The following is a 27,442-nucleotide window of genomic DNA, read 5'->3' as shown; positions in this document are numbered from 1 at the left end:
GTAACATGCAGATTGTTTCGTCAGTCTTATAGAGTCAGTCTTATAAGTTCTTATAAACGCTGCATACTACGCAATGGCAATTGTCAAAAGTTTATTGGCAGCAGCCTTATTATTTTTCACCGGTGAAGGCGTTCTTCTTCAAGATGATAAAACAGTGAATACTCAAATAGTGGAAGATTCCTATGAGAATCAATTTCGTCTACGACAGAATGTTGTGCCCATCCATTACGACATAAAACTAATACCTCATATTGTGGAAAATAATTTTACTACTAATGGCGAAACGAACATCGATGTTGAAGTGCGCGAATCGACGAATGCCATCGAATTGCATGTTGTAGATCTCGCAATAGACGAATCGCTGACGAAGCTAACTCGCAAAGACGTAGATGTAATTTCTAAATCGGAGTATGTTCCAAAGCAGCATGAATATAACTCTCTAACACAAATTTTGACTCTGCGATTTGAGGAATTATTGGATCCTGGAATCTATACGCTGCATTTCACTTTCACGGGCGTAATATATTCATCCCGTAATGTTGGACATGGGGTCCTACGCGGATTGTATAGAAGATTTTATTATAACGACGAAGGAAACAAGATGTAAGTAATTATTTTCAAAATTGATTAAAATTATTAATAATAATTTTGTGCTAATATTATAACTAGATAACATAAATACGAAGCAAATAACTGCAAATAAAAAACATTTATTAATCGATGTTGTATGACACAAGTAGTAATTATGGCAAAAAGTTGTCTATGTGCTTCCTATGTTGAACATTCGAGTTCAAATCCGATTAGAAGCATCTGATTTTATTCGGTCACTCTCGGAAGGCAATCGCAAATTATCGATATTATCTTGTCATGAGAATTTTTTAAAATTATGCCGTTTGAAAGAGACGTTAAATAGTTAAATTGTAGACTTCATCTGTTCAAATCTGTGCAAATTGTAAAAAAACGCACAACAGAAGTACGCTACGAAGGGACTACTACGACTCTAATAAAAGGTTATATGACACAAAAATATATATTTTTCAAGTTTATTTATTTTTTTATTTTTAATAAATATTTGTGCTCATAAATTTAACATAATAATTGTCATATTAACACATATTAAAGGCATAAAAAGTTAAAATTTGCACACTTGTGAAAACATTAAACAAAAGGATTAGAATGTTAAATATGTGATATTTTAAGTAATATTTAATTATCTTACCTGTACTGATTTATACATAATTATATTGTATTATCTATCACTTTCTCTCTTCAATAATTTGAGAAATATTACCGATACCGTAACATTCCATTTTGTTTAGAAATTATATATCTTAAACAAAAATTAAATTAAAACTTTAGAATAATATTATACAAATAAGAAACTATCATTTATTATATATATTACTATAGTAATTCTTATAACATCGTTTCGTATTTTACAATAATTAGTTTTTTAAAGTATTAATAGCACTGATAAAATAAACCTTAAAAACAAAAATTTTAATTGTCAAAAACCATTTTTTGTCTATTAAACCACAATTATTTTGGAACTGTAACAGGTCAGTGAAAATTGGCTTGCTATATTGTTTTTAGCATTTAAAAATTTATAAGAACTATTTCGTCTTTTTTAAAATGATTAAAAAGATACTTTTTTTGTAAACTAGTGTTGTCGGGAGAGTCCAAGTTGCGCACAGACCCAATTAGACACCACCAATGATAGCGGTCGATGCCTAGAATATTTCCGTTGGTTGGTTTAGATTAGATTACGTGATTGATGGTGTCCCTTCGGGTCTGTGCGCATCTGGGACCCTCCCGTATTGTTTAAGCAAATCATGATTTATAAATAAAGGAGAAGGGGATAGTATGGCACCTATTTCTGCTTTATTAAATAACTTTGTTAATAATTAGTATTTTATATTGAAACTGAAATGATCATATTCGTTAAAATGTTGTGTAACAGAATCTATACTCAAAGTAATAAAATATTTATTACTTAGGATGTGATTTATAAAAACGTGACTCACTAATGTAATCGATGGAAAAGGAAAAGTAATGGTAATATGGTTATCTCAAAAGTAAATTTTGGTTTAATTTAAAATTTACTTTTCATTGTTTAAAATTTTTTTATATTAAATTTTACTGTGTTTAAAAACTTTCAAAGTAATTTTAGAATTATTATTTTATCCTTGTTTAACATTAAACACCAAGGATAAAATGATATTTCTAATGTTTCTGAACAAAATCCTTTAGTGCGATAATTAAATTATCGAAGAAATAATTTGATATGAAAATTTTGCTTGAAAAACCGCATTAGCAAAATCATATATTTTTGTTTAGCTTTGCGTAACTCAAAACGTGTACAGTGATGGACAGAATAGTTGCAACACCTAACGGAGTTAACAGGCGTAGCCGTAACGTCCACCGTAGCCATAATCCTTCTTTTCTTCTATTTATAAATTTTTATTTGCGAGAAAAAATGGGATCTCGGATCTTTAAGAGACCTACATTGCTACTAAAATTTTTCGTTTACATAATTGCTCATGTGTCAGCATAGAAAAATCTAATGTTCAAGAAGTAAAGAAGCAAATTATAAATTTATAGATGGTTAGTCGTAACACATTTTCGCTCAGTCTATGCGCGGCAAGCATTTCCGTGTTGGGATGAACCTGCCATAAAAGCGACCTTCAAGCTTTCTATCAAGCACTGTCCCAATTATACAGCATTATCGAATATGCCATCCGTACGATCAGAAATCGACGAAGCCGACGGAAAATTATGGACATACTTTGAGACAACTCCTATTATGTCTACTTATTTATTAGGATTCGTGATCGCTGATTATGGTTATGTCTCAAATTTGGACGGTAATGTGAAAATATGGGGTCCAAAACACCTTCTTTCTCATGCCACATATTCTCTCGATATTGTCGAGAAGGCAAAGCAGGAACTCGAAAAATTCACCAATAGCACTGTTCCTGTACCGAAAATGGATCATGTTGCCATTCCACATTACGGCAGTAGGGTCACTGAAAACTGGGGTATGATGCTTTACACGTAAGTATAAATCTTTCAATAAAGATAATTCTTAAGAAGTTATTCTGATCTATAGAGTACTGAAAAAATACATTTTTCTAACTTTTTTTAAAACTTTGTTTTTTAACAGAAAAATTAGAACAGGTAGGTTTTTGGTACTGAACATATTGTTATACTCGACGATACGAGCACACGCTTCCCAGATAGCACAAAATATTTATAAAATATTTACTAAATATTTATAATATTTATTTTAATATTTTATAAACATTTATTAAAACATTTAATAAATGTTTTTATGGCCGTAGATTGGACTGATCATAAATATTTATCATAAATGTTTCAAAAATATTTATGATTTATGATAATTATGTTGAAAATGTTCGAAATATCCGCATAAATATTATATTACACCATATAATCCCAATCAGTAAAACAATATTTCTATATTTTAAAAAACAATTTTTGCAAAAAAATTCCATTCTTAGGAATTTTTTTCGGAAATTCCGAAGCGGTCATCCAAGTCGCGACCAATATTTTAAAAAATATTTTAATAATACTTTTGATAAAGATTTTTATAATCTTTTTCCGTCATATATATATATATAAAAATATGTATAAAATATTTCTATAACATTTATAAAAAATATTTATGATAAATATTTATTAATATTTATCATAAATATTGTGTGCTATCTGGATTCACTCGCGCTAGGACACTCGAACGCGCGACACAAAATGAATAAACATTCTTTACAAAAAGAACTCAAACTTTAATCGTGGAACTTTATATAATATTGTAGCGTAATTGTACAGAATAATTCTTGACGGCTCCGCGTCCTGAACACCAAACAAAAGCCGGCCGCGCTTCTTCTGTCTGATCGATAGATCTTCCTTCGGCCAGCTTCTCAAGCTCGGCCGAACGAGCACAACACTATGTAGGGAAAAGGGGAAATAAAAAAACAATGTTAAAATATGTCGATTATTCTTTATTTCTATGATAATGTAAAAACAATAATCTATTTTTTTTAGATTTACTAAATGTTTATCATTTGTAAAAATTATAAGTTGTTAAATAAATTAAAATTTTTTTAAATTTAAATTTTTTAATAATGTTAATCTCGTCATGTTGCTCTCATATTCTGATACAATAGGATATCTTTTCAAGTCTGATCGCGCATTGTAGGCGACGCCGCGCGTGGGATGCATTTATGCTTTAAATTCAATAACCTTTTAACAAATAGTCTTCAGAAATTAATTTTTGAAAACTATTTGTTAGAAAAAAATTTTTTTAAATAGATTTAAACTAGAAACATGCAATTTTAAGCTTATTAAATGGTCAAATATTTTTTTCTTTTGAATTACTTGGTTTTATATTTGAAAGTTTAACATTTTTTTACCATTTTTCACGATATTATCAAAGCTTTTAATTTACAGTTTGCATAATACATTTTTATAAATGCAAAGAAATATTTTCAGTATTGTAAGAACGTTTCTATAGCATGCCGTAAAACTGACCTTGCTATCATTTATTCTTTAGACAGAAAAATTCATAAAAAAGTAAAGTTAAAAAAAATTTTTGCAATTATTTAAAAATTGAAAATTGACGGAAAAAAATGGACAAGTTTTTTCAGCGCCGTTTTCAGCGCATCGAAATCCTATAGAAATATCTTTCAGTGTTTAATGCACAAGACCCCCCCCCGCCCAAAATTTCGTAAACCTGTGTTATCTATAACATAATAAAAAGATATTGACGTTGTTGAATCAACATCTATCTAATAGCGATTTCGGTTGGTCTGCTGGTGTGCCATTTGTGTAGAGTTGTTGCAAATGTGTACACTTGTACAGTGTTGCACTGTGATGATTTTACTCGAATTACCTGCAATATTATCGATTACACCAACTGGCTCCGACTATTTTATGAGAGATTTTTTGTACACCTAAAAAGCACCTTTGCGCTGTACCAAGCCCAGACGAAATCAATGCGGCATCAATGAGGGATGCACTACTTGACCAGCCAAACACACTAGTTGCACCGACACTTGAAATATGTAATCAGTGCGCCCCAGTAATAACTATAATCTATCTTGGAAATATTTTGTTAATTTAATAACAATATTAATGATGTAGCAAATATTATAACGGAAACATGCCCTCTGTTATTTCGAGTAATTTAAATGAGTTTACCTGGAAAAATATATTTAGATAGCAAGCTGAACTGTAGGAAAATATAGGACAAAAGGTAGTGAGATAACAAGAAGACGTTTGTGACCATAGTTATACTAAAAATTATATTTTATTTAATCATAATTAGTAATATCCTCTAATAGCGTCGAAAGATCACATCTTTACAAATAAACAATTAATTGTTCTAGATTTCCAAATGTTTTACGATACGTTCTGCTTTTTGATATTATAACTTTGATATTTTTTGAATTTTTATTTAATATTTTACAGACATATTTTCAAGACTCTAAACTAAAAAAAAATGTAAAAAAGTCGATAATTTCAAAGTTTTAAATCAGAGAAAATATTTCCTTAATTAAAAAAATACAACAAAGTACTTACATAATTAGAACGGACCCAGTGAGAAATGACAGGTTGAAAAGACGTCAAATCAACGTATAATAAACCAGTTGATATAGATGAAAATTTGATCGATTAAACTTAACAACGTCTTTGTGTCATCAAAATTAGATCACTATTAGACGTCTTCTATGAATACTTTCTTCAAAATATCCACATAAAAATTTTATTATTGCACCACATAATCTCAATGAACAAGACAAAATTTTTGTAATATTTTAAAAAACATTTTTCGTAAAAAAAGATTCTCAGATAATTTTTTTTGGAAATTTCCGAGCGGCCAGCCATCCACGTTGTGACCGCGGTGGATGATGCTTGACTCCCGCTGCAAACTAATCTCTCCGTGACGATCTGTGAACACTTTGTGCTGATACGTGTAAATATCTGATAGATTAGGTCAATTATATGTTATTGAAAAGATGAAACATGTATAATTAAAGAATATTATTTATATAAAAATATAGAAAATTATTGTTTTTTTACTATTTTTACAAATGCGGAATAGCATCTGGAATAACTTTTGTTATTTGTTTAAATAAGAATGCAATTAAAAGTTATATATCAATATAATACAATAATTAATTTAAATACAAAAAAATGTTGGAAAGTCGAATTAATAAAAAACGTCTAAAAGACGTCTTACATGACCCAATATTCAACCTTATGTTATCTGGATAAGAGAAGAAAATAGTGACGTTAAATATTTTTGTTAATTATATATTTGCAAAACTACATCTAATAAAAACGAAATTTTCGAGTGGTTGAAAAGTAGTTGAAATACTTATTAATATCAACTATAAACGGTATTGAAGTCGAATAGAGGTTTTTTTAACTTATCATTTCTCACTGGAATGGGATATTTTTTAATTCCGTATTATAAGCAGTGATTTATATCACAAATTACTTTATTATAATTGTTTCACTATTATATTATATAATAGATACATCATATAATTTCTCTATCAATACATCATTTATTTATATGTGAAAATTTTCAGACAAGATGTACTTCTTGGAGACAAGAGATTACCTTTGATTAATATCATAGATGATATTACGACAATCACTCACGAAGTAGCGCATCAATGGTTCGGAAATTTAGTCACTTCAGTTTGGTGGAAATATTTTTGGTTGAACGAAGGCATCACGACATATCTGCATTATTCTATTACTGACAAGGTAAGAAGAATGTACAATTAAAATATATCAAACACGTTTTTCTTTCTCATATGAGTTTGGTTTTCTCAGCTTCTCAAAGAAAAACGATTCATGGATTATATAATAGTGGTTGTTGAACAACGTATGCTGAATACAGATTCAACTTTATCCACCCCAATTCATATAAATATAATTGGTCATTCACACATTTTTGAACCATTTGCTAACAGAACTGTCGAAAATTCAAGAAAATGTAAGAAATTCTTATATTATTATTATTATTATTGTTTTCTTATATTATTCTTATTTTTTCTTTCTCATTCTTTCTTTTTTCTTATTCTTCCTACATAAATAATTATTATATTATATATTAAAATAAGCATTGCGATAAATATATCAAATTGCCTTAATAATTTTTTATTAAACAGAAGAATTTAATATATTACTTGAGTGTAATATATGTATGAAGAAGAATATTCATTAAAACAATATATTATCACTAAAAGAAAGTAAATAATTACTGATAATTGCAGTTATATTTTTGATTCTGTAAAGTACAGTTTCATTGAAAGAATTAATTAAGAATATCAGTAAAATACAAAATAGAAATGCAAAACAAACGATTATATTGAAAATGGGTGATACAGTCACTGATTCTTAGTGAAATTCTTTTATTATCTTCACAATTAATATTATTACGTTCAGAGTTTTTGAAGAATTTTCTTGGGTCAACTTGCGGGTCCAGATATATAAAAGTAACTTGAGTGAGATAGGAAGGACGTACCAAGCCTAATTTTGCGCATACACATGTTTCAGGACGCGTGCGACGAGTCAAATGCATCAGGTGAGCTAGAATGCAGGTCAGGTGTCGAGAATGACACTTTGTGACTCTCATTCGAACTCATGCATTTGTCTGGTCCTTATTTACGAATCTAATCGCTTTTACGCGGGATCGAATTAAGTACAATCTTATTGGAGCAAAGGATCAGAAGTACTTGAAATAAATTAAATAAAAATGGTTGAAATTAAAAATTACACTTTATTCTAACATAATAATAATAAAGGAAATTAGAAATGATTACATTAGTTTATAATATGGAGTGGTTAAGACATACCATTTTGTTGTAATAGACATAACAAAAATATAAAAAAAATCATTGCTTAATAAAAAAATATAGAGTTAATAAACTTAAATTCAAGGCGGTTACATTTGGTTAACGTAATGGTAATTTAACATGCAAGTGATTGTACATAAATGTGGGTGTGCGTGTAGGTAACATGAGGCGCAGAGTAAAAAAAATCTAAGGGACTTCTTTAATATTTATAGAAAGAGGTAAATAGTTTCGTTAGATTTTGACCATTATTATATTAATTATCTTTACAAGGTTGATAACTAGATTAAGGGAAGAGAAATGAATAGATCTGCTATTTCGTCTAAGATTTTTAGAGGGAGATGGTTGACAAGTTCCTCAGTTTCTTGACGGGAAGCTAGGGGGAAGGAAAATCTTTCTTTAGGGTATCCCAAAAGTGGGGAAAAGGGGTTTTCTGCTAGGTTTGGTGGAGCTGAGTCCGAAGAATGATAAAAAAAATTGGGGGTAGGTAAAGTAGGTTTATTAACTAAATGTTGAAGCTTAATCGCTTGTTTACATATTCGGCTGTTCCGTCGATTCCGGCGGTGTTTCACGGCCACTCGTCATTTATTTTGGTGGTGCGGTAGGGGAGAATTTGGTTATTTACTAAAATTATTTTATTTATATCGATTAGAGGGGGTTAAAAATGAAGCTCCTGATTCTCTCTTCATTATATTAACATTAAATCAAAATTGAACTCGGAATTGTATGAAGGATTATTGAAACAATTTATCTTCAGAAGAAAGGTTAGTCAACAATAAGCGAAAGATTAATAAGAGAAAAAGAGTATGCTTATTCATGAAAGTAAAATAAGAGGATGATCCGGTCACTTATTATTATACTTATCAGAATCAGGTTTCTAGACAATGGTAGACCCGTGCGCAGCAGATGGGCTATGTGGGTCTCTGTGGAGAGACAGTGGACGGCTGGTTACTTTTCATCTATAGGCTCTCACAATCAGTCACACGCAAGGGACGGCGTCGTTAGGCTGAATTCTTATGATGGCACGTTACACAGGCAGAACTTGTTGCCAATCGAGTATCACCGCAAATAACTGGGTTTGTACAGTGCGGTGCAATAATTTGAAGAGCCTAGTAGATGGTTGACTTACCGATGCCACAGTCTAGCATATATTGTATAATGTTAGACTGTGGCGTCGATAAGTCAGCCATCTACTAGGCTCTTCAAATTATTGCACCGCACTGTACTAGACTTCAGTCGATTAAGATGGAAGGATCTCTTAGTCGTCGCGCACAACTTCGACCAGGGTGTCAGAGAGTGGAACTTCAACTCGTTGCGCAAAGCTTTGAGTCAGAAGATAGCGGATGGGTGAACACAGCGGATGGGTGTCACAGACTCGGACGTATGACTGTCACGGACTGAGAGACGTTACCACTAGAGTAGGAATAAGTAATGAGTAATAAATTAATGTAATGAGCGAGGTGCCCTGGCGCTTAATTCTTCTTTTTATACTTGATTTTGCCAATGATTTTTATGGGTTTTTAAGCCCCAAGTGTACTATCACCTATTATCCCTACACTTTCTCAGAATTTTGGCTTCTAATCTGTTATTGTCTCTAGGGCTTGGCGAGGATTATCTTACTTTCATCAGGAGCAGAAAAACGTTTTTCCCCGAAGTGATCTCATAAATCGGATTATTTTTGGCTAATCTATGATATCCGTCGCCGGTTCTTAGGAGATCGTTACTTAATAATGTTTTCACAACAGATGTTTAGCATCGAGAGGGTTGCGGTCATCGACTGTCCGCGTTTTTCGTTCATCAACGTTTGCTTCCAGGCAAACCCGGCACGTGTCAAGCGTAAAGTAACTGCTTTAATTTAAACGACAAATTCTAGCTTGCGTGGCTAAAGTGGATCACGTGCTCGTGATCTACGGCTGTTCGGCTGCATCAATTTCAAAAGAAAAGTATCGTTACTCCATAGGACGTAACAATATATTTACTTGTATTTTAAGAGAGTACATATCTCTAATAACACTATCAAAAAAACTGTTATATTAGTATAGATATAATATGTAGACATGTGTATGTAATTATTACTGCTTGTCTTAAGTAAATTATTCAAATATTCAAATTAAAAATGTAACAATAGTTAAGACAAAGTTTTAGAAACAAAAATCAATATAAATTTTATTTTACTTTATACTATCTATTTGTACCCATGTTTTTAAAAGTATTTTATATTCTACTTGTTACTTTTTAGCTGCTTTTCTCTTCCGAATGTTATCGCATTTCTTGACGGAAGATGTGTTTCAAAACGGCTTAATAAAATACCTTCAAGCACAGTCAGTACCATAAATTTTTAAGACATTCATTATTTTAACAAAATTTTTACGTGCTAAAGAAATACACCATAAATTAAAGTTGAAAGAGTACCAATAATTTCACGTATCATTAAATTTAGTGCATACAGCAGTGCTACATCAGACGATTTATGGAAGGCATTACAAGACGCTCTCGATGAGTCAGATGTACCGCATGATCATTTTAAAGTAAAAGACGTAATGGACACTTGGTTCAAACAGGCGTGGTATCCTCTCGTTACTGTTCATCGAGATTATGCTACAGGCGAAATCAAGATAACGCAAGAAATATTTACACCTAAAAACAATTTTAACTATAGAGGAAACATGGCAGAGGCATGGTGGATACCTATAAATTTTGCAACGCAAAGTAACTTGGACTTCTCGTCTACGTTAGCCACCCATTGGCTGAAACCGCAATACAATTATATAACAATTAATGGAGTAAACATTAATGACTGGATTATTGTAAATAAGCACCTGACAGGTAAATATATTTTAATCTGTATATTTTTAAAATTTTTAACTATTCTTACTATTACGTTTTTAAAAAGTTAATAGTGATTAAGAGAGATATAAGTCAGTATAAAATATTGAATTAATTATTTAATTAATCAATCATTTACATGTTCTTGCTCTTAACGAAAAGGATTTTATCGTGTAAATTACGATGCAACTAATTGGAAAAGAATCGCTGCTTTTCTTAATTCTGACAACTACGATAAGATACCAGTTCTAAATCGTGCACAAATTCTTGACGACGCTTACAACATGGTGAAAGCTGAACGGCTTGAATTACACATTTTTGTTGAAATTATAAATTATTTGTCACGAGAAACTGACCCTGCACCATGGTGGAGATTTCTTAATAACATTTGGGAATTTAATGATTATTTGCGATTACCCGAAGGAGAAGCAGTCCTTAAGGTAATATATGTACAGTGCCGTGCAATACTTTGAAGAGCTTATAGTAGATGGCTGACTTATCGACACCACAGTCTAACATTATATAATATATGCTAGACTGTGTTGTCGGTAAATTAGTCATTTACTAGGCTCTTCAAATTATTGCACCGCACTGTACTTATATATCACAGTCCAACATAATATTATCACGGAACCAAGTTATTGAGTTAATTTAAATTAATAAATTTAATGAAAAAAAAAAGAAAACTTTTGTATAACAATACATTTCACAAATTGTTACACATTAAGACTCTAGCGTTGAAAGTAATTTTTAAACAGTTGTTAGAAAAATAATAAGTTATTTTACGATTTACTTTTATATTGCTAGTGTTAGCATGATTATTATAAAATATTTTCTTTTAGCCATTTTTATCGAATTTGATGTGTAAACTATTTGAACGTATCGACAATGAAGGAAATCCTGGTGATCTTTTCATTGAAAGTCTTAGAATGCATGTGTACAAATATGAATGTGTATATGGTCTTTCGGATTGTCAAGCAAAACTTACTTCTAAATTACTTGCATATGTGGAAGATCCAATTTCAAATAAGTAAGTTTTATTAAAAAATATATTTAAAAAGATTTTAATTTCAAATTTCAAGAAATGTGCAATGGCAATAACAATTTTTTTGCAATTTTAATATAAAAATTTATTTGCAAAATATGACAGCCAAATTCTAAGTCATTAATTTCAGATACATTATTCATCGAACTTTTATTTAATGTTAAATAGCATATAACGCTAATCTTATCGATTTAATATGTATAATATTTTATATAATACGTTGTTAAGAGTCAACACTGTTTAATTTTTATTAAAGGTGGTACAAAGTACGATAATTTCTTCTGTTTACCAAATTAAAATAAAATATTAATAGTCTTTTTTGTATTATATTTTATTTTGTATTATATTTTACTAACGTAACGAAGGGTACCAGAATAGTGAAGTAAAATAAAAGTATACTTAAAACATGTACTCTTAAGCAAATTTTATTTAATTACTATTATTTTTTTCCTAGTGAACCATTATTTCAGCAAGAAAAGCTATATTGCTTTGGTCTCATAAAGGCGAATGAATCTCTTTGGGAACGGTTCATGCAAGCACAACAGAGAACATTCAAATCTCAAGGGCAGTTTCTTGGTTGTTCAGAGAATTTACACATTCTTGAAAAACATTTAAATTTTTGTTCCAAATATGTAGGAGCATATTCCCATGATCTCTTCAATAATATGTTCACAATTTTTCCAACTACTGATGTAGCGATTAAATTTTTTATTAATAATCACGAGAAGTAAGTAAAATTACTTTGTATATATTGTAATTAAAATTATATGAACTATTTACTTCAAAAAATATAATTGAATGATTTAATTATAAAAGGTGTTATAAAAAATGCGTTGCATGGTTTTTTGAGAGCAGAATGTATTTGTCAAAACAAAAAGAAATTTAATAAACACAGATTCTGAAACAAATATTTATTAAGTTATAGACCAGTTTTCATAGTAAAAGGTGTTTTAAGTATTTAAATATAAAAAAATTATGTCTGTATTTTTCCCCTAATTGTAAAAGAATAACCTCTTAATAATTGATTAATGTTTAAATAACTGTTTACTATAGAATAACAAAAATGTTCTATGCCTACAAGACCTATTGATACATTTTAAATTACGTTTGTTTTAAATAATTGATAAACTTCTACTTATAAAGCAATTGATAAAACTCTATAGGTAACAAACTGCTGTTGATAAATATTTACTGAATTTTGATTTTATAAAAAACAAATGGTATTTCCATCACTTTCTTCCTTTCTTTATTATTATCAGGTAACATTCTCTATTAATGTTACCTGAGACATTGCATAAGTCATGTCAATATTTTTAACGATATTTTGTAGACATTCATTGTTATTTAAGATTGTATTTAATAATAATCAATATAAGTTTTAATATGTTTTACAGTATCCATGAACCATTAATTCTTCAGAGAATCATTAACAATAGTTTCAGGGAAGAGGAACTTGACAAGGTTATACAGCATTATTAAACATTTTATTGTTCTAGGATTTTTATCTGGAATTATGAAATATTTTGTTACAGATAAAAGCATTTGCTGAACAATATGGAATCAATATACAAACGGATTTAAACAACAGGAAAGCAATCTTAGACAAAATGAATAATAATTTGTTGAAATTCCTTGGTGTTTTAAAAAATATACAGTCAGTTAATACATTCAACAATGATACATCATAATCAGATTTAATCCAAGTTTAAAATAAAAGAATGAAAAAAGGTGTACAAATTATATATATTATATATAAGAAGAAATAACATTTTAATATAGCGTTATATTCTATATTGCATATTAATACTATTAAATGATGCTTTTTAATTCACAATTAATGTAATACTAATTTTAAATAAAAAATGTTTAACGCTTGAATTTCTAAAATGCGTTTTTATTTTTATTTTATGATTCTTCTCATCCGTATATCCCCCAAAAGTCTTGGATGTATTTTAGATATAATTCTTTATTCTATCACGCTAAAAAAAAATAGTACAATTTTTGGCTGCAAAATGTTAACTAAGATAAACGATTAACAATATTTTATATTGCATGATGTTTGATACTTAACTAATCTAAATAATAGAGACAGAATTTATATCTAAACTACTTGAGAAATTTCAGAAGAAAATTTGTTTATGAGGTCTATTCAATCATATTTATTATAAAATTTGACTGTAACTGGTAATAAAATCTAAATTTTCTAGAAGATAATGTTAAATGTTACTTCTATGAATTTTATATGTAACAAACAATTCTTATCAGCAGATACAAAAAATAGTGAGAAATCTAACTACATCAGCAAAATATTTTTTTGAATGGAAAAACAACTGTTTGAACAAAATGGCTCCAACAAGTAGTTACAGAATATTAAAGTTAAGGAAAAAGTATTTTGCCGTTCAAAGGCCGCCACAGCGCACCTCACTCGTTTGTACTTTTAATCCTTGATCTTTTTTCGTATTGTATTGCTTAAAATGTAAAAAGTTATGCAAAGAAGGATACCATTTTTGGTCGAGACAAATTTTAATCCTAATATAAGATAATATAAGATATTGTCTAAATAAAAGACATTCAAAGCAGCGAATATGATAACCTATGGCAACACAGTCAAGCGATAATATTTTTGTTAAACCGTTTTTCTATGACTAAACATATACATGGCATATAAACAGAATTTTTCAAACATTGTATGCGACGAGCAGGTCATTTCGTCAGTCTTATAAATTCTTGCAATCGCTGAATAAATAACTACGTAATGGCAATTGTTAAAAGTTTATTGGCAGCAGTCTGTTAAATACATAATTTTAATAATGTTACTTGATTTTTACTGAAGATGACCACATTTACGGTCAAAACGTCTAAAGATTCATAGTATATTGTTATTATCTAAAGATTGTTTATATCAACACCTAGCTCTGCTTCTATAGCTCTTAACAATTGTTTGTTTGATTTTAAATCTAAAAAGCATTCATTCAACGTACTATTGTAATTTATAAATAATATTTTACTTAAAATGCTATTTTATACACAGAAAGAAAAATTTTCGCTGTTATAGCGAATCATGGTTTGCTAAGGCTATATTTACTGTCGTAACTATGAATTTATGATTACAGCAAAACGATTTGCAGTTGTTCCTAATACCTTAGTAAAGTAGCAAAACATGCATGTCTATCAGAATCACATCGTATAGCAACATAAAAATAATTATTGGATCTAACCAATATGTTAGTGTATAGGTAATACACTTGGTAGCTAATTATGAAGTTATCTAGAATAACTTTTAGCTACTAATTGTAAGTTTTTTTTTCTTTTAAAGTATATTTTGGATATAACAAATGAAATATTTATAAATAATTGCAGATAAAAGATTAGCTGCCCATTACGACGTAATTTAGTTACCACATGCATTCTTTTAGCTACGACAGCTATTTTTCTCCGTGTAATAAAAAACATTCAAAGCAGTGAATATGATAACCTATGGAACGATAGCAACACAGTCAAGCCATAATATTTTTGTTAAACCGTTTTTCTATGACTAAGCATGTACATGATATATAAATAGAATTTTTCAAACATTATATGCGACGAGCAAGTCATTTCGTTAGTCTTATAGAGACAGTCTTATAAGTTGTTGTAACCGCTAAATAAATAATTACGTAATGGCAATCGTCAAAAGTTTATTGGCAGCAGTCTTATTACTTCTCACCAGCCAAGGCGTTTTTCTTCAAGATAATGAAACAGTAAATGATCAAATAGTGCAAGATGTCAACGAGAATCGATTTCGTCTACGACAGAATGTTGTGCCCATCCATTACGATATAAAACTAATACCACATATTGTGGAAAATAATTTTACTACTAATGGCGAAACGAACATCGATGTTGAAGTGCGCGAATCGACGAATGACATCGAATTGCACGTTTTAGACCTCACAATAGACGAATCGCTGACAAAGCTAATTCGCAAAGGCGTAGATGTAAATTCTAAATCGGAGTATGTTCCAAAGCAGCATATATATAACTTTGAAACACAAATTTTGACATTAAGCTTTGAGGAACTATTGGATCCTGTAATGTATACGTTGCATTTTACTTTTACGGGTGTGATACGCCCAGGTTCTTGGGAACCTGGATTGTCCGAAAGATTTTATATTAACGATAAAGGACACGAGGCGTAAGTAATTATTTTAAAAATTGATATAATTATTAATAATAATTTATGCAAATGTAACGTTATATGCTAATATAACAAGATGACATAAATATGAAGCAAATAACTGCAAATAGAAAACATTTATTGATCTACATATATTATATGACACAAGAAGTAATTGTGGCTCAAAAAGTTGTGCATCTACTCTGTATGCTAAAGTCCCGAGTTCAAATTCGACCAATGAGAAACATTTTATTCTATCGCTATTTCGGAAGGTAATCGTAAACTGCAGAAAATATTTTGCCATAAGGACCCTTTTTAATTAGACCAGTTGGAAGTGGCCTTAAATTGCAAATCTCTCTAAATCTGTGTAAATTGTAAATAAGCGTACACCCAAAGTACGCTAACGGGTTACCACTCTAAAAAAAGATTAAAGACTGACTGAGTAGAAGATTGTATAACAAAGAATATATATTTTCTGTTAATTTATTAATTTTTATACTTTTAATAAATATTTATGTTATAGTATTTATACTCATAAATTGAACACCATGATCATCATGTTATCATATACTAAAACTTAAACTTAAACTTAAAGACTTAAAACTTAAAAAGTTGTGTACGTAGAAACATTAAACAAAAAGTTTAGAATGTTAAATAACTGATATTATTTTCAGTAATATTTAATTATTTTATCTGTACTCTGACTCATATCTAATTATTAAATTACATATTAAACGTTTATGTGAACTATCGCTTTCTTGCAATTATTAAAGTCAAATTATTAATACCGCGTCGTACCACATTGTTGAATTATATATTATAACAGAAACTAAAATAAAGCTTTGAAAACATAATACAAGTAAGACAGTGTTATGTATTAGTTGTATTACGTATATTACTATAGCAATTTTTATAATATTGTTTCAAATTTTACAATTACTTCGGAACTTTAATGTGCTGATCAAAATGGGCTTGTGATATAATATGTTTTAATATTCAAAAATCTATAAAAAACATCTTGTTCGATTTCAAACAATTAAAAAAATTATTATTTTATAAGATTGTGATTTATAAAAATATGACGCATCGTCGATAATCTGGTGAAAAAGGAAAAGTTACGGTAGTATGATTAGCAAGTAAAAGTAAAATTTAAAAATTAGTTTAGTTTAAAATATACAAAATATTTTGTTACAAAATTACATACTTTTAATTTTTCATTGTTTAGAATCTTTTTGCGTTCGAAAACATTCAAAGTATCTTTAGAAATATTATTTTTCCCCTGTTTAACCATTTTATGTTCTTTTAACCCTTTCATGAAATTAACATCTAATTCATGCTATGTTAGAGGTTTTCAGAGACGCTGATTATAAATCTGTAATTAAGATTTCAAAATTTAAAATAGCGGATTTAATATAGCGGACCAAATATCACTGTCAAACCCAACAAAATTAAGTACTTTTGTCCGCCGTATTAAATTTGAAAGTTTAATTACAGATTTATAATCAGTTACCACAAAAATCCTTGGAATACGATTTATTCAAATCCCCAAAAATTTTACATTTTGGTCCGCCATATACAGGATAATGGTTGGTGATTCATAATGTTTGGAACAACTATTTACCATAAGAGATGACTTACCGACTGCACTCCATGTAATTTATATGGAATGAAATCAGTAAGTCATCTCTCATGGAAAATAGTTGTTTCAACCATTATGGATCACCCTGTATATTCGATCTAGTGACAATGTGGCATAAGGAGTTGCGAGTTTGCTCTCCATGCCAAAGGTTGGAGTTCAAATCCAACCAGAACAATATAACTTTAAAGTGGTTTTTAATCGGTTTAGAAGTACCCTAGTAGCACAAAATATTGGTCCAATATTGGGAAATAATGTAAACCTAATATTCTATATTGAGTGTGAATTGATTTTCAATATTGGTCCAATATTGCAAAGTTTGCTATCGACCCTTATTTAACCAATATTGGAGTTGCAATATTGGTCCAATATTGAAAAAATATATATATAAATATGATATTATATATTGGCTGTGCATTGGGTTTTCAACTTTGGTCCAATATTAGAAGGTTAACACCTTATCTTGTTTAACCAATATTGGAGTTGCAATATTAGTCGAATTTTTTTTTTGACCCAAGTGGTCATCCATCCAAGTCGCAACTCCGGTGAACGTTGCTTGACCTGTGTGATTGCGGCAAACTGATCTCTCGTGATGACCTGTGAACACTTTGTGCTGATACGCGTATATAACTGGTAAATCAGGTCAATATACGTTATCGAAAAAATGGAATATGTGAATAATTAAAGCACATTATTTATATAAACAAATATAAAATTATAGTTTTTTTACTAATTTCACAAATGCGGAATAGTATCTGGAATAATTTTTCTGTTATTTGTTTGAGTAAGAATGCAATTAGAAAATATATGTCAATATAATACAATAATTAAATTAAATATAAAAAAAATTTTTTTTAATAATTGAAAAATATTGTTTGCTCATTGGGATGTAGATCGAGGTTTCTTTATTTATGGACCTATTTCGTCTATTGATAATATTTGCAATACAATTATTGACTCGTAATATTGGCAGCACATCGGCAGCACATTAACATTTCTTTTATAGCCAATATCCGCTGTAGATTGGGAAATCTTGACCAATAATGCACTTCCAATATAAATGCAATATTGTACAACTATTGACTCGTAACATTGGCAGCACATTACCAGTTTTTTCATAAACAGTATTCTCTTTAGATTGGCAAGTCTTGGCCAATACACTTCCAATGTAAGTGCAATATTGTATAATTTTTGACTCGTAACATTGGCGGCACATTACTGTTTCTTTAAAAAACAATATTTGCTTTTAATTGACAAATCTTGGCCAATGCACTTGTTTATTTTGGAATGATAACTGACTAGACTCGACGGATTTTCCAAATGTAACAACTTTATTTCAACGGATCGCCATGTGCGACGATCTTCTTCATCCGCCATGTCTCACAAAAACGACGTAGCGCCACACGCGTTCTTGTTAGGTTAACTACGTTTCCAACCGGTACGCCCAGACGATCTAATCGGTAACATTTCCGGGGCACCTTGAAAGATCCTCTTTCAATATAACTCAAAACTGAAATGACAGTGACTAAATAATTGACTAAATGAACGTTAACATAAACAATGTGATTTGAACTGAACTGAACTTTGTTTGAAATTAAACAATGTGGTTTGAACTAAATTTAAAATGAAACTTAGCCTTATTCTATAGAGTCTTCAATTTTAATACATAGTATGGTCATTCGACAAGGGCAATGGACATATCTTCTTGACAGCTCTCTTGTAGGACCCTGTCGATGTCTTGACTGTCACGACTCGAACTTTAGCATCCGCGCCGGGATGCACCGCAACCACTCGACGCAGGCCGCTTGAAGGGGGGAGCGTTATCCTCGATGAGTAGAACGAGAGTGTTCACTCCAACATTAGCGTCACAAACCATTTGCTCCTCTTTTGCAATTCCTGCAAGTACTCTCGTTGCCAGCGCTGCCATAACTGTTGACGTAGTTTCTGTAAATGCTGCCAGTGAAACAAACGATTATCCGGAACATTAAGCAAACAATGTTGAACAGGTTGAGTGAGTGAGTCGCCTATAAGGAAATGAGAAGGAGTAAGTACGTTAAAATCTTATGGATCACTGGTCAATGGCGTTAAAGGACGTGAGTTAAGAACGGCTTCAATCTCAGTCACTAAAGTATTGAATTCCTCATAGGTAAGTACCTTTCCTTGAGTAATCGTGTACAAATGCCGCTTGATAAGTTTCACGGCCGACTCCCATATCCCTCCAAAATGAGGAGATCTGGGAGGAATGAAGCTCCAATTGATCCTTTGTTTGACCATAAAAGACTTTATCTCTGGTTCTGTTTTCTCTAGAAATTCTTGAATTTCCTGGAGCTCTCGAGAGGCTCCTACAAAATTCGTTCCATTGTCGGAAAATAGTTGTGCGCATAGTCCACGTCTAGCCGTGAAACGACTCAGCGCTGCTATAAATGCCTCACTTGTGAGACTTGTCACCACTTCCAAGTGCACAGCCTTGGTGCTAAAACAAATGAATAAGGCCACATAGCCTTTTGATACATGGAGCCGTCCGCGTCGGCGACTTTCTCGAAGTTGAAACGGGCCGGCGTAATCTACACCCGTTACCATGAATGGTCTCGTGGGCATTATGACCCGTTCCCTGGGCAGATCTCCCATGCTGATATCTGGTATTCTTGGGTTATATCTAAAACATTTAACGCATGTTCTTACTATTTTCTGCGCCAATCTCCGCCCGTGAATAGGCCAATATCTTTGTCGCACGCTGTGTAACAGCTGTTCTGAAGGGCAATGCAACATGCGTATATGCTCCTCGCGCATAATGAGTAGCGCCAGACGATGCCTCGCCGGTAAAACGATGGGGTGCTTCTGCTCTTCTGATAGGCGTGCGTGCCTTAGTCGTCCTTCAATCCGTATCAGACCGTCATTGTCTATGAACGGACTGAGTGATTTTAACTTGTTTTTTCGCGGCAAGTCTTGATTGCTTGCTAAGCTTCGCAGCTCGAGAGGAAACCCTTCCCTCTGAGTCTGTTTGAGAATAACTTTCTCTGCTCTGTTCATTTCCTCGATGCCGATTGACCTCGCCATATACTGCTGCTTATTCGGCTTGCTTTTATCAGCTGAGCGCCTCGCGGCATCTATGAATCTAAAACAATACGCGATTATCCTGCATATCTTGCCGAACGACTCATGTTTCAGCAATAAAGGAAATGAGGGTGTTACTTGTGTCGTAACCAATGTGATAGCCGGAGCCTTTACTTCTGGTAAACTCTCACTTGGCTCTTGCATGTGTTCTGGACATCGATCATCTCTCTTAATCCAGTTTGGTCCGTGCCACTACAAATCACTAATCTCGAGCTCTTGGACAGCGACACCTCGAGACAAAAGATCCGCAGGGTTTTCCTCCGATGGGACATGTCGCGATGTAGCCTCGCTTGCCGTTAACTCCTGTATCTTCGCCACCCTATTGGCAACGAAAGTCTTAAGAACGTGAGGTTGCATCTTTATCCAACCAAGAACAATTGTGCTATTGCTCCATAAATGAACTTGACGAATTTTCCCTTTTAAAGCAGTCTTAACGCTGTCGTACAATTGCGCCAAAAGAAGTGCTGCTTCTAGCTCCAATCTAGGAAGAGAGAGTGTTTTCAGCGGTGCCACTTTGGACTTGGCACAAAGAAGATGCGAACTTGTATTGCCACTTTGATTTGTGCTAACAATGTACAAGCACGCTCCAAACGCGCTTTGAGACGCATCCCCGAATCCAAACAAGTTGGACTCTCCTCTAATGTTATCTGGGTTGACATTTCGTAGTGGCCGAATTAAACTGAGCCCTGACAATGACTCGTAATAATCGTGCCACGCTGCTTGGTGTTGCAGGGGTAACGGTTGGTCCCACTGCAAATCGTCTGCCCATAATTTTTGCACGAAGATCTTTCCCTTTATCAAGACAGGTCCGAGTAGACCCAATGGATCGAAAATTTGCGATACATGTGATAGTACAGTCCTCTTCGTAAGGCTCTTCCTTACTGGCAGATCCAGTTTGTATTGCAACGTATCGCTTGATGAGCACCACAAAAGACCCAACGTCTTTGCCTCATCTTTGTCTAACGTAAGCATTTCACCATGCCGCTGATCTAGTAAAGGCTGCAAGATTTGACGATCGTTTGATCTCCACTTTCTAAGAAAGAATTGCCCCTTTTGTAACAACTCGAACAGCTGTCGTTGGAGTTCGATTACTTCTTGACGTGTATTACCTCCTGAAAGTATGTCATCCATGTACGAATCCTCGATTATTGCCTTTGATGCCATCGGGTATTCCTCTTGATGCTGAATCGCCAATTCCCGGATGCAACGCATCGCATAATACGATGCACTTGCAGTTCCGTAGGTAACGGTATTTAGCTGATAAATGTGTGGTTCCTCGTTAGAGTTGCGTCTCCAAAGGATGAGCTGTAACGCCCTGTCTCTCTTATCAACCAATATCTGCCTAAACATCTGTGCTACATCAGCATTTATGACAAATGGAAGCATTCTGAATTTTATTAATACCTTAAAAAGACTATTTTGCAAATTGGGCCCCGTGAGGAGCTTGTCATTTAGAGACGTACCCAATGCCGTCTTTGATGACGCGTCGAATACGACACGGATTTTTGTTGTTGACTTGTCTGGTCGTAGCACTGCTTGGTGTGGCAGGAAATATACCTCTTTGTATTCTTGAAACTCTTGTTCTGAAATTTTTGACATATGACCCTGCTGCTCATAGTCGTCCATGAATTCGTAATATGCCTTTTGCAAATCTGGATTCCTTTGGAAGCTTCGCTCGACTGCTTGCAATCTCCTTTGAGCTTGATCTCGCGAATTTCCGAGTTGAACCGTTGGTCGTGTAGGTAGACGGACAACGAACCTACCATCCTGTTCTCTCCGTGTTGTGTCTATGAAGTACCTTTCGCAAGCTTCTTCTTCTGCTGTGTAGTGCCTGACTTCCGGAAGACTCTCCACTTTCCAGAATTTTTCAACTTGTTGATACAGTTGATCATTCGTGATTGCTAAACATGTTGATGCTTGACCTGTTACCTTGGAGCTACCTGAATCTAAGTTGCCACCGATGATCCACCCCAATTTAGTGTTCTGCAATGCTGGCTGACCATCAATGCGATTTCTTAGTGCACTGATGACTAGTTTCCAATATAAACCTAATCCCACAAGTAAATCAACTTCTCCAGGCTCCTTATAAGCCGGATCTGCTAATTGTATTCCCTTTGGCATTATTATCTCGTGTGAATTTATTTTCCTTTGCGGAATTTGCTCCGTTATGGCTGGCAAAACGACGCACTCGAGCTCCGTCTTGAAGTCGTTATGAATTGCTTCCAAGCTGATTCTCACGACCTTGCAAATGTCTGTTTTGACTCGACCTATTCCACTGACTGGTTCGTCACCTTTAGTCCATGGTAATTTCAGTCTTTGCAGTAGATCCGTTGTTATAACATTCAACTGCAACCCTGGATCTAACAATGCACGACAGATTACTCGTTTTCCATCGCTGTTTCGAATATAAACCTGAGCTGTGGAGAGAATGTGATGCGCACTTGTATTTTTATGCGCTGCGCTTGATACATTCACTGCATTTGTACAGTGTACGACAACTGGTGCTGTTGTGATTTCCTCTTCTGTCTTCTTGTGCTCTTCTCTATGCAAGAGCGTGTTGTGCCTGCCTGAGCATTTTTTACATGTTGATGCTCTACACTCCTTCGCTTGGTGTACTGTATTGAGGCAATTGATACATAACCTCTTTTCCATAATGCATTTTTTACGCTCGTCTGGAGCCAATTTCAACAGTTCGTTACAACGGAACACTTGATGTGCCTCGTTACAAATTTTGCACTGAAGTGAAGTCGCTGCTAATACGATCTTCTTTCCTGTTTTCTTCTCCTGATTGTCTTTGGGAGACGGCTGCTGTTTTGTTTGAGTAATCTTGTTTTGATTTAGCATGCGTAATGTGTGACAGTGTTCTGTCAGAAATAAAGCGATAAAGTCATCTAACTTCGGCATATTCTGTGGCGTATGATCCTTTGCACGATCCTACCAATCGCGCTGTTCAATGTAATCAAGTTTCTTTTTTGACAGATGCAATATTATCGTATCCCAATGATCCACGGGCTGATGCAGGGATTTCAACGAAGATTTGTGCGTTTGTATGTGCCATATGAGCTGCCTTATTGATTCGGCCTTGTTGTCTTTTGTGATAGACGGAAAATTGAATAATGCATCTAGATGCGTTTCTATGATCATCATTTCATTATCGTATGTGTTTTTTAGAAGCTGCCAAGCATTCTCGTAATTTTCGTTGCTGAAGCCTTCGATGACCTTTCGTGCTTCCCCTGTTAGCACTCCGATGAGATACTGAAACTTCTGTGGTCCTGTTAAATCTCTATCGTTGTGGTTTCAAAGCTGTTTTTGAAAAACAACCATTTGATGTATTCTCCACTAAACTCTGGGAGCTTTATCTCGGGAAGCTTTGGTTTGTTTCGCCTTTCCCGATAGGGGATGCTCTCTTGTCTGAGCCCGCTGGTTGATGCCTGATTGTGACTGCTGTCTCTTTGTTGTTGCTGTTGCAACGTTGCTTGTAACCGATCCTTTTTTTCGATGATTATTTGCTGTGTCTTAGCTGCTATGCTGTAATATCTTTCTTCGAAAGTTACTTGCTCGCTGTCGTCTTCCGTTGGCACGCCGTCTTGCATGTCTATTTCCTCTATTTGTTGCTGAATTTCCTCGAATGAATTCCAGAGTTCTTCCAATTTTTTGAGCCTAACCTGTACCTCTGCTGCTGAACATTCCGAGTTAGCCTCAAAGAAGCTCTGTAATCTGGTGACTTGACTTTTAACCCTATCTCTTCATTGCTTTAGTTCTGTTAATTCTGACATTTTGCAAATATTTATACTACTGACGTGTTACAAGTTACGACTGTATTGAAAGGAGGATATTATTGGAAATGAATTATGGGAAGCGACTCACTAACCTGTTTTCCTCGATGCTCCACGTTGTATAACCGAATCGAGCCTCGATATGATGTTGCGTTGCCTTGTTGATGCAACGCTTCGATGTGTATATTGTTGCGCTGTCTCGCTGTGTTGTCTTACTGCGTTGTCTCACTGTGTTGTCTCACTGTGTTGTCTCACTGATCCTTGCGATCCTTGCTGAGTTGCGTTTCTTAGCGTCGTTGTTACGGCGCGCCTGCGCAAGCACGCTGTGTGCGTGTGCGTGTGTGTTATACGGTCGGTGTGTCCGACCGTTGCACTGCTTCCTGGCGTCGTTGTTACGGTGCGTCCGGGTAAGCACGCTATGTGTGTGCGTACTTGTGTTGCGTGGTCGTTGTGTCCGACCGACGTATGCTTCCTAGCGTCGTTGTTACGACGCGTCCAGGCTAGTACGCTGTGTGTGTGTGCGTGCTTGTGTCGTGCGGCCGTTGTGTCCGACCGACGTATGCTGATTTACGTTGCGATTCACCGACTGTGGGCGAGATTCGGGTTGTTGGGCGCCAATGTTTATTTTGGAATGATAACTGACTAGACTCGACGGATTTTCCAAATGTAACAACTTTATTTCAACGGATCGCCATGTGCGACGATCTTCTTCATCCACCATGTCTCACAAAAACGACGTAGCGCCACACGCGTTCTTGTTACTAACTACGTTTCCAACCGGTACGCCCAGACGATCTAATCGGTAACAGCACTTCCAATGTAAATGCAATATTGTATAACAATTGACGAACAATATTACAACTACATGTGCAATTAATTCTATGACCAATATTGGCTTTTCATTGGGAAATATTGGCCAATGTACTTCCAACATAACCAATGTTTTGCCAATGTTAACCAATGTAAAGCCAATGTACTGTAAATAGCTCTTACATTGTCTTTCAAAATAAAGCTAGAAAAATTACGCTATCTTAATTTTTGTAAAAGATGTGTACATATTTTACTTTTACACTATTTTACGAATTTTTAATACAGTATATGCAAATCAAGAAGAAGGGCGGAGGAGAGAAAAATCCTAAGGGTGTTGACTTTTGTTAAAAGTCTTATCTCTTATGTTTTAAAAAAAGTTTAGAAACACAGTCTTTTAGAGTGACAATCAATTTATCAATGAAATATTTTGCTATAAAAATTTTGATTAAAAAGCCATATTAACAAAATTATGTTTTTGTATAACTGTGCATAACTTAGAATATATACAAATAAATATATAGTTAAATAACAAAAAAAAAACATTCGCATGTACATATATGCATTTGTGTGATAATACGTTCAAATTTAAAAATGATTAAATGCTGAAATGTATACCTTAAGAAAGTTTACAAGTACTCAAAAATCAAAACGCTTTATAATAATTGTCAGTTATTGCGCATTGACATATTAGCACCACTAAATGTTCGATCACAAAATGAATAATTTTATAAGCAATTTATTAAAATTCGTAATCTAATAACAGAGATAACAGGGGTAAACGTATTGTTCACAGTACATATAATATACCGCCTTCTCCTTACCCTAGTAGCAATTTACTGCAAGACTGCTGCAAGACTTTTGCGTACTATGATCTGCTTCCTCATTCTGCTCAAGTCCTCCGAAAAATTTTGTAAGGCAAATTCTTGCAAAAGAAACTTGCATATATCTGATGCGAGAATTGCAAATTCTGTTTACAGACTCCAATTAGCGAGAAGAATTTGTTTCAATTAAATTTGATTTTTGGAGCAAGTATCTGTAAACAGAATTCATATATATCTCATTGCACAAATCTTTCTGACAGACTGTCAGTAGGACTATAGTGAAAGTAATCTTTTGCACATCTGACTCAATTTTGCTGTTTAAGTGCACGCAGATTCTGCCGGATTCTGCTCTGCAGAAATTGTTACTAGGACTATTAATAAAGTTTAATATCTCAGAAAGAAAAGCATGTCACTTTAGAAAACCTATGTTGGTATTAAAAATTTTCCTTTATATCATATGTCAACACAGAAATATCTCATGTTTAAAATGTAAAGAAGCAAATAATATATTTATAGATGGTTAGCAGTAACACATTTACAGCCAACTTTCGCGCGACAAGTATTCCCATGTTGGGATGAACCTGCCATAAAAGCGACCTTCAAGTTTTCTATCAAGCACTATCCTAATTATACAGCATTATCGAATATGCCATCCGTGCAATCAGAAGTCGACGAAGCCGATGGAAAATTATGGACATACTTTGAGACAACTCCTGTTATGTCTACCAATTTAGTGGCATTCGTGATTGCTGATTACGATTATGTTTCAAATTTAGACGGTAATATCAAAATATGGGGTCCAAAACACCTTCTTTCTCATGCCGCATATACTCTCGATATTGCCGAAAAGGTAATGCAGGAACTTGAAAAATTCACCAATAGTACTGTTCGTGTGCCGAAAATGGATCATGTTGCTATTCCACACTATGACACCGCTGGGGCCACTGAAAATTGGGGTATGATTGTCTATCAGTGAGTATAAATCTTTCATTGAAGGAAAATTTTTAAGAAGAGATTTTTGATCTAAGGTCTTTTAAAAATTATGCATTTTTTCAATTTTTTTTAATACTTTATTTTTACGGAAACACTACTGTGTAACAAGTAGGCTTTTTGAATTGTACGCATGTCTTCAAATCTGTATACATATATCATCACAATCATCTTCTTCCCTCTATATATAAGTATATATAAAATTCTGTAAAGAACAAAGTGACATTCGTCAATACATAGCATTGTTATTTAAAGCACTTCTTTTATTACTTCACCACGTGCCTGACAACCTTAAACATTAACAATTGCACTTATATTGCAGAATCACGTGGATGCACGCTGATTTGTAAATCTTTATAATTTAAATTAATTTCTAATG

General features: G+C 33.1%; 2 protein-coding genes across 2 annotated transcripts in view; both read left to right on the top strand.

Annotated features, from left to right (window-relative positions):
* LOC105201356 (aminopeptidase N) lies at positions 1-13,638 on the top strand. The gene is made up of 11 exons (XM_026141356.2): positions 1-603; positions 2,602-3,054; positions 6,618-6,798; positions 6,868-7,030; positions 10,129-10,210; positions 10,330-10,715; positions 10,878-11,155; positions 11,558-11,745; positions 12,215-12,487; positions 13,155-13,221; positions 13,293-13,638. The coding sequence occupies exons 1-11, from the start codon at positions 74-76 to the stop codon at positions 13,446-13,448; spliced, it is 2,757 nt and encodes a 918-aa protein (XP_025997141.2). The 5' UTR covers positions 1-73; the 3' UTR covers positions 13,449-13,638.
* A 1,710-nt stretch (positions 13,639-15,348) lies between these two features.
* LOC113003428 (aminopeptidase Q-like) overlaps positions 15,349-27,442 on the top strand; it is a 45,863-nt gene continuing 33,769 nt past the window's right edge. The window contains exons 1-2 of the mRNA XM_039448971.1: positions 15,349-15,934; positions 26,590-27,045. Of these exons, the coding sequence (XP_039304905.1) occupies positions 15,420-15,934; positions 26,590-27,045 (971 nt within the window). The 5' untranslated portion in view covers positions 15,349-15,419. The remainder of the gene's footprint in view (positions 15,935-26,589; positions 27,046-27,442) is intronic.

The sequence above is a fragment of the Solenopsis invicta genome, chromosome 5, assembly GCF_016802725.1.
Source record: "Solenopsis invicta isolate M01_SB chromosome 5, UNIL_Sinv_3.0, whole genome shotgun sequence".
NCBI lineage: Eukaryota > Metazoa > Arthropoda > Insecta > Hymenoptera > Formicidae > Solenopsis > Solenopsis invicta.
Note: the sequence above shows the minus strand (reverse complement) of the source record. Positions and strands in the feature narration are given on the sequence as shown.